Source organism: Arachis duranensis, chromosome 7 (genome assembly GCF_000817695.3).
Source record: "Arachis duranensis cultivar V14167 chromosome 7, aradu.V14167.gnm2.J7QH, whole genome shotgun sequence".
NCBI lineage: Eukaryota > Viridiplantae > Streptophyta > Magnoliopsida > Fabales > Fabaceae > Arachis > Arachis duranensis.
The window spans coordinates 3,819,043-3,827,663 of NC_029778.3; the positions used below are offsets into that span (position 1 = coordinate 3,819,043).

Genomic DNA, 8,621 nt, shown 5'->3' on the forward strand with positions numbered 1-8,621 from the left:
TTGTCTTTGCACCAACATCTTCAAGTATTTTGTGTTCTTATTCGTGTCCATGCTTGGTAGCATTACAGCTTGTTTATTTGGGTCAGACTGAGAATCATCATTGCCAGTTTGGTACTTACCTTTTGTTTTAAAATAATAATTCTGTTTTTCTCTGTGGGCTTCTTGGGTTTGTGAATACTAGTGAAAAAAATATATAACCAAACTAAATCCAAGAACCAAAAAATAAATAAATATCTACACTTGAAAATGAACTGTGTTCCATGACCAAAAAACAAAAAAACAAAAAAAATTCCTATCTTTGTTTTTGTCTGAGTGGCAATGATTGTTGTGAACTTTAGATATTAGCTGTAAAGCCTAAAGGCATAACCTCACTTCCCTCCACACCCAATTTCAATTTGAAACCACATCACATTTACATATAAATACATACATATACACATATTTATGTAAGCATACACAAACATTGAAAGCAACAACACCATTCATTTTATTCATAGTTTGTCTAACCACCAATCCAATTTCTCCTTTGAAGATTGAATCAAACCATCTACCATTCAGCCATGCCTTCTGCTACTTCAAGAAGAAAAAAGCCTAACAAGGTCAAGAAAAACTCAACTTTGACCAAAACCAACCACCATTCTTCTCCTACTGTTCAACCATTCCAAGGTATGTATGCATGTTTCTTATCTCTCTTTATCATCTCATCATCAACCATTTCAATTCTATATGCTTTTGTTATTTCTTGCTTTAGGCTCTTGTGATCTCAAACCCCTTAAGGAAGAAGAGCAAGGTTATTTGGAACCCTTTGTGGTAGTTGAACACCAGAGTTCATATCTTAATAGCACAATGGAAGTATATCTCAATGGGGATTTGAAGGAGGAAGAGACTCATCAAAATGTGGAAGAATCTTTGACTAAAGAAGAAAAGGAGGAAGTGGTTGTTGTTTCTGCTGATGATGGTGGTGAAAGTGACATCAAAGATGAACAAGAAATAGTACTAAAAGAGGAGAATTCAGAAGATGTTTCTGATGAATGTTTTGAGCATGTTGTGTCTTCTTCACCTAATGATGAATTCAATGGTGCAACAAAAGAGGCTCAATTTGATGACAACAACAATGGATTGACCTCAGAAACTGTAGAATTGGAATTGGAACTGAAAGAAGAACAAGAGGAAGCTTTTGAGTACATCAATGATCCATCTTCGTTTTCGGAGAATGATGATTCAAGAGAGCCTGAAGAAGAAGTAGTTGAAACAGTTATTAAGGATGTGAAGGTTCTTGAAGAGGAGGAAGAGAATGTTATGCATTCAAATGTTACAGAAGATGTGGTTGCTTTAGAGGAAACAGATGAGAATGATAACAAGGTTTCTCCTCCAGTTCCAATTTCAACTCCAACTAAACAAGAAGATGATGAAGAAGAAAAAGAAGAAGCAGCGGCAAAGGGAAGTGACAGATCTTTGGTTCCACCCTATGAAAGTTCTAAGGAGGAGTCTTTTCAACCATTGCCAAATGTTCTTAATGCTGAAACCACCACTGTCACTGTGCAAAGGGAGATTCAAGTGCCTAGTAATACTCAAAATCAGGTATTTAACTTCATACTTAAACGATTTCGTGCAAAGATTCTTGCTGCAATTTGAAATTTATGTGTGCACTTTGGTTAGAGTTTATGTAATGATATTGTTCTTTATTTTTGTTTGAAAGGGCATTGTCTCTGTAGCTCCAAGGCAGCACACTTCTTGGAGCAGTTGCTGTGGAATCTTTGAGGTTCTAAGGGGTGGTGGTGATAGATGATTGATCCAAGGTGAGAAAATCATAGTTAATGTTATGTTATCATAACTGCCTGACAAATTATGCAGATAGTTAATGTTATGTTAATGTTATGTTATGTTTGAGTAGAGTCCCATTGTCTATGCAGATTATATATCCATTTTCCTTTCTAATTTTGAAGCTAGATTTTGCCTTTTATAGTAAAGATCATCATAGTCTAGATTTTCTTTAAAGGGTTTTCTATATTGTAGTTAGTGATACCAGTTACTTAACTAGATTGATGAGTAAGAAATAGCAATGTTTCATGCTTTAGTGTAATCATTAATGTGATCATTAATTATATTCTGTGTTAATAATTTCCAAGGTTTCATACTAAACAAGGTTAAAAGTTCAAACAAAGCTCTTCTTGTAACATTATTTTGGAACCATTTTCTAACCAGAAAATTTGATTTTTGAATGTTGTAGCGGGGAACTTCTTAGAAGGTTGAAACCTGAGGGTTCGCTCAATCATTGACTGTCATAGTACCTTCCAAAGACCAAAGGAGACTAAATTAAAATCAGTTGTGTGTATACCAAGTTCTCAGACATTGTATCTGTTTGCTTTAATTGCTTGCCTCCAGCGTGGTTACATTCCATTGTTTCATTTCAAAGACCAAAAATATTAATATAGACTATGCAGTATACATTTCAGGTGTTTGTACTATATCCTAAATTTCCGAGTGGCAATTATCACCAGAAAATTGCACCTTTTCTTTTTCCCTCTATGATGTGAAAATTGCTTTACAATTACTACATTAATATATGTGGCAGCATCAAAATAAACGAGCCAAAGCAGATATGATATGCGGCAGCACATTCTATGTTTTAAGGCACATGATCTGCGAATTTTCCTGTTAAATTTGTCCTAAAAAATTACTCATTTTTTAAATTAGTTTTTGAAATATTTTTAAACAAATCACATAAGTCCTTCCATCACTAACAACATAAAAGTTTGCTAATATAATACATTAAGTGACATTACGTTGATAGTAGCATTCCTAATTAGCTGCTAACATAATAAATTTATAAAATTAAATCAAACTAACCCTAAATTAGAGGAGATTTGATCTAATTTTATAAATTTATCATAATACTAACCAATTAAAACTATTAGGTGTATATTATAATGTCACTTAATATGTCATATCAACAAATTCTAGTGCCATCATCATCAAAAATGACAGAAAAACTAGTGTAATCAACTTAATATACTTGAAAGTCAAATTTGATTAAAAGAATCTTTTCATAACCAATTTAGAGAATTTTCACTTACGAATTTGACGTTTTATTCATATCACTATGGAATAGACTTTCAAAGAGATCAATTTTAGAAACTTGTGACATTGGCAAGAGAAACTTGTGAAATATATACTATCATACACACAAACAAAAATGACATAACTACCAAGAGAAACAAAAAAAATAAAACGTAATCTCAACTCAACTCAACTCTGCCATTGACATATTAGATCCAAACTTCAAAATGAACTATATTAGACTCATAATCAGTACAACAAAACAAAACCTAGCATCTGCATTTAACAGAGCATTGCTCAACACACAAAATTCTGTTTTAATTCCTCAGAAGAAAGTGCTAACAACCAACAAGTATTCCAACTTTTCAACAAGAAATCAAAATTCACAGGCTTGATAAACATTAAGCCATATGAGAAACCATCATCGTCATTATTTTCATGGATCAACCAAAATTGAAACATATTTTTTTTTGTAAACATAAACCCTAGTAACATAAAACCTAACCTCTAGAACCCTCCCGCATCATTCAAATTCTAATCCTTTTTCTTCTCACCTACGTTTTCCATAGAAGACAGAGATCACAGCAGCAGCTGCAACAACAGTAGAACCAGCTGCCACCATAGGCCACTGAACATTCAAACCCTTCACCCCTTTCCCATCCCTAGCAATAACCCCATTTCCATTCACTCCACCATTCACAGTATCAACCTTCTGGTTCAGTCCTCTGATCACATTCTCAGCCACCCCTGCTTCTTCCTTCAACCGAGCAACAAACAATTCCAAGCTCTTTTCTCTCTCCTCAGACTTCTTCAGTGCCTCCTGCAAGCTCAATTTCTCCTTAACCCACTCCTCCATATCCGAGCTCTTCGAATTTGCAAAGCTCTCCACTTCCTTAATCTTCTGCCCTAATTCCAAAACCTCCTTTTCCTTCTCTTGAATCTTCTCCCTCAACTCCTCCTCAACCCTAGTCCACTTGTTCCTCTCATCAACATCTTTTTTCTCCAGAGCCCCAATTTTCTTCTCCAAATCCCTAATTTTCTCTTCACTCTCAGATTTGTCCTTCTTCAGGAATTCAACTTCTCGCTCCAGCAATTCCACCTTGGATTCGTTCTCCGATAGCAGCTTCCTGAGCTCCTCGGCGGCGCTAATATCCGATATGGTGTCATGTTGGAGCCTCGCCAACTCTGTCTCCAGCTCCGCCGCCCTCGCGGCGATCGCACTTGTGACCTTAGTTGCATCGCGCGACTGCTCCAACTCCTTCTCCATCGCGAGAACCTTCTCCCTCATCTCATCGCCATCGCTGCGGAGTCCTTCGATCTCCATCGTGAGCTTCTTGATCTGCTCCTTCCTCTCCGCGCTCTCGCTTGCAAGCTCATCCCTCTCCCTCTCCAAAGCCTCGATTCTCGACCGTTCATCGACACCATTCGAAAAGTTATCTTCCGCCATCGTTTCCACGCTCTAACTCTGCAGAAACAAAAATCGAAAAAGTAAAAAGAAGAAAATCTAAATCAACAGCGCAAAGCAGAACAAATTGAAAATACGACGGTGCTGTTTGGCCGCCGAGAAAATTTAAAACTGAGCAAAAGCATTGAAGTAAAGTAACTTGAAGTTATTGATAAAAGAAAAATCAAGAAACGATCGAAGAATTTTGTTTTCAAAAATTTACTGAGCAAGCAAACAGCGGAACTGAGAATTGTTGAAGATGGAGTAGAACCTTGGAGTGTGCGGTCAGAAGAGATTGGGGAACGAATTTTCCGGGAAAAATGGGAATGATTTTCCAGGAAAGCGACAAAAAAGAGCGCAGAGTGCAGAGTGTAATAGTGTGGTTTAGGGTTTGGGGTGGTTAGTGACTGAGTCTGTTTCAAAATATCTTCGCTTTATCCTTTTCACTTTTCAAAAAAAAAAAAAGTTCCTGCAAAAATTGAAATTGAAAGGAAACAAGGAATAGAATCTCATAAAAGGGGAAGAGGATTATCACGAATAATTTATTTTTATTTATGTATTGAAAGAGTAATTTTTTATTTTTAATAATACATTGTTGATGTTTATTTAAACTTTGGCAACTATTATGGGGTCAAAGATCTCATAAATAGTAATTTTTTGGGTTTTTTTTTTCATTTGACTAAAAATAATGAAATTAATTTGATTGAATTATTTATAATTTCTTTTTCAAGTGAGAGCATAAATAAAATAATGAACGGCTGATATATTAGAACGAAATGCTCCATTGAATGTGGGGTCAATGTCATGTACAGCTCTGCATACATGTTACTCTTTTTTAGTGCTTCAATTCGATTTTGCTTCTTCTTTTTTTCCTTACTTTTTCTCAAATTAAGCGCTCAATATTAAAAGTGAAGAATTACAAAACTGCACAAGAGAAAAAGTGGAATTCATAATAAAAAATAGCATCCAAATAACATTTAAATTTCAATTTATAGAGATTTCACTTATTAACCAATCATACTAAAATTTTTTATTCTGTGTTTTATTAATTATTAAACTTTATGTTTTTAGTTTTTATTTTTTGCCTAGATGAGTAATCAAATTGAATAGTTGCACTCTTGATATCTTTTAGAAAAAAAATTCATTTGTAGTATTTTTCTGTAAAATTAATAACTAAAATATATTAGATACTTGACTAAATTATTATTTAATAATTTTTAATTATTAATTTTGTATGATGATAAGTGAATTTTTTTTATTTGGTTTTTTACGGTATCTCCCAATTCAGAGTTTCAGGACTAATTCGTTACGGTACTGAACTTCATTTAAGGATTTGCTGTTGGTTAATAAGTTGCTGCATATCTTCCTATACTTATTTAAATAGACTAATGAACTAATCACTAGACCAACTTAACTCGGTTAAGTGAATTTTTGTTTTTAGAGAATCATGCATCCACGTATTGGATTTGGACGAATATTGAGCCCTTTTACTCATCATTTTTGTCAATATTTTCTGGGTTATTAAAATTGTTTTTGGTCAATGGTCACATCAAATAATTAGTATTCAATTTTATTTTTTTTTTGCACATTTGTATTCAATTCAGTGTGGGAACTATCATATCAAGTGTGTGGACTTTTGACCCAAAAAAGGAAGGCCTCAACTCATTCTTTAACAATCATTTTTGTTTATGATTTCTTGTTGACCCTAAGCGGAAAAAAAAAAGGAAAAAAAAATCTTGATTAGGTGGTTAACCCCTCTGACCAGAGCAGAAAAATTAAGTGGTTGACCTATGAATAAACATAATTAATAATTTAAAATACAAATATGACAACTTTTTATGTTGGTTATTCATTAACTATCAGTATTAAAATAATTTTACACATATATTTAATTATTTAATGCTATATAAATAAAAATAATTATTTTTTATATTAATTATATAAATAATTATCAAAAAACAAATATAATTATACGACTACGTAAAATTAAACCTTCGTTGTTGTTGTTGTATACATGGTGATTATAATGAGTAATAAAGTCAATTAATCAGTGATTATTTATCGACATAGCCTACATACCTATGCAGATTGATTAGATGGTTAACAAGTCAAGAAACTAGAGAGAGGAATTCATGACTTTTTGCTGATTCTGTTGTATAAATTTTTTTTTCTTATAAATTATATTTTTTTCAAAAATTAGTGATAGAGAATCAATAAATTTTGTGATTTGTCATTAATTAGTTATTATTAATATTTTTAATAATATAAAATTTTATTCAATAATGTGAAATTATTTGGTGGCCAAATTTTAATAAAAGTAATAACTTTTCAGACTTATTTTATGTCACACATTTAACTTCTTCCAAATTTTAGATTATTTTTCTCTTAAAAACTCAATTTAACGCATAACTTTTTTAAACTAATCAAGGTTGTCCATGACGTAATAAATTCTCCGTCAGTAATAATTTTTTGCAAAAAACACTAGTTTCATAAATAAGTATATAATTAATAAATTCTCCCTCAGTAATAAATTTTTGCAAAAAGCACTAGTTTCATAAATAAGTATATTAGGCATACATTAAAACTAATAATTAAAATTAATTATTAATATAAAATATATATCAAAATATAAAATATATATTAAAAATAAATTAAATTACAAAAACTTTTGATAAGGTGTCCGCTCTACTATTTAAGTGGTGGTGACGATTTTCAAAGGAGGAGTGCCCTTTATGGAAGAAGGTTGTTTGCTCCTGTTACGACCTGAAGCCCAATATGATGTTATCAACTCAGCCAATGCCTACTAAAGGGGGTCCGTGGAAGGACATATGCCAGTTGCAGCTCAAGGATAGTAATGTAAGGGACAAGATGATTACTGGGTTGTCTATGGAGGTGGGTGATGGTAGGAGGACTCTTTTCTGGGAAGATGTTTGGCTACAAGGCGGTTCCCTAAAATTGAGGTTTCCGAGACTTTTCTCTATTTCAAACCAGCAAGGATCTGTCATAGGGGATTGCGGGTTTTGGGATGGGTTAGAGTGGGTATGGAATTTCCAGTGGAGGCGAGGCCTATATCAATGGGAGTTGGAATTATTGAACAGGTTACACGAGGTTTTAAGGCCTATAAAACTAGCAAGTGATAAGCAAGACAGACTTGTGTGGAAGTATGGCAAGGAAGGAATTTTTTCAACTAACTCTTTTGTGCAGGTGGTGCAATCAGAGACTCTACCAGAGGATATCACAAGTTTCAGCTTCACCAGAACCATTTGGAAAGGTTTGGCGCCACCACGAGTGGAGTTATTTATTTGGTTTGTGCTGATAGGAAGAGTAAACACTAAAGAAAGACTACATAGGTTGGGAATTCTTAGGCATGGGACAATATATGTGTGTTTTGTAAAAGAGATGTTGAACATATTTACCATCTGTTCCTGGGGTGTGAGTTTACTTGGCAGGTATGGTGTCGATGGCTTTCTGATCTCGGGAGAGCGTGGTCTATTCCGGGCTCACTCAAGGAACATTTTGAGAGTTGGACAGGTGGCGTGAACAGTAATGAGGAGTGGAATTGGTGGTTAAGGTGCTTTTTTACGGTCATTTGGAATATATGGCTTGAGAGGAACAGACGTATTTTTAATTCTAAAGAAGGTGATTCAGAAGAGGTGTATCAATGGTCCTTGACCAGTTATAGAGAGTGGAGTAGCAGGAACCTTGTTGTTGTTAATGACAATGCCGGAGATGACAATAGAAATAGTTGATTTACTTTGCTTTATTTCTTTTATTTTCATGTTCTCAGTTTGATTATATGCTGCTCCACTATATTGTGTTGAGCTCTCTTGTTCAAAAAAAAAAGTGGTGGCATTACAGTCTAATCATGAAGCATAAATTCATAATTCTCCAGAAAAGACGGAGGTTAGCTTGGTGTGAATGTGACTGTCCCTAAGACTTTGGTTGTTATAATGTGTCAAGTGTGAACAATATAGGTTTTCCACAAACTATGCTGCTAAAATAGAATGCCAGGGCATGGTCTACCTCTCATCTTTTTTGGATCTCGCCATATCTTATTTAAGACCTCACTTACTACTCAAAACTTTAAAACATTAAATTTATGGGTTTTTCGTATATA

At 33.8% G+C, this 8,621-nt stretch overlaps 2 protein-coding genes across 2 annotated transcripts; one reads left to right on the forward strand and one right to left on the reverse strand.

Moving 5' to 3' along the window:
* The first annotated feature begins 463 nt into the window (after positions 1 to 463).
* LOC107496517 (uncharacterized) lies at positions 464 to 2,523 on the forward strand. The gene is made up of 4 exons (XM_016117787.3): positions 464 to 666; positions 752 to 1,581; positions 1,700 to 1,799; positions 2,231 to 2,523. The coding sequence occupies exons 1-3, from the start codon at positions 561 to 563 to the stop codon at positions 1,787 to 1,789; spliced, it is 1,026 nt and encodes a 341-aa protein (XP_015973273.1). The 5' UTR covers positions 464 to 560; the 3' UTR covers positions 1,790 to 1,799; positions 2,231 to 2,523.
* A 738-nt stretch (positions 2,524 to 3,261) lies between these two features.
* Positions 3,262 to 4,972, reverse strand: LOC107496519 (peroxisomal and mitochondrial division factor 2). The gene is made up of 2 exons (XM_016117788.3): positions 4,776 to 4,972; positions 3,262 to 4,525 (listed from the first exon to the last, which is right to left on the reverse strand). Exon 2 carries the CDS (start codon positions 4,505 to 4,507, stop codon positions 3,611 to 3,613), a length of 897 nt encoding a protein of 298 aa, XP_015973274.1. The 5' UTR covers positions 4,508 to 4,525; positions 4,776 to 4,972; the 3' UTR covers positions 3,262 to 3,610.
* Between the last annotated feature and the right edge of the window lie 3,649 nt (positions 4,973 to 8,621).

What these genes read in the sequence shown, in the direction of transcription:
- LOC107496517 (XM_016117787.3), top strand. Translation starts at nt 561, where the DNA reads ATGCCTTCTGCTACTTCAAGAAGAAAAAAGCCTAACAAGGTCAAGAAA. An exon ending in TACTGTTCAACCATTCCAAG is followed by an intron (nt 667 to 751) that starts GTATGTATGCAT and finishes TTCTTGCTTTAG; the next exon opens with GCTCTTGTGATCTCAAACCC. An exon ending in CTAGTAATACTCAAAATCAG is followed by an intron (nt 1,582 to 1,699) that starts GTATTTAACTTC and finishes TTTGTTTGAAAG; the next exon opens with GGCATTGTCTCTGTAGCTCC.
- LOC107496519 (XM_016117788.3), bottom strand. Translation starts at nt 4,507, where the DNA reads ATGGCGGAAGATAACTTTTCGAATGGTGTCGATGAACGGTCGAGAATC.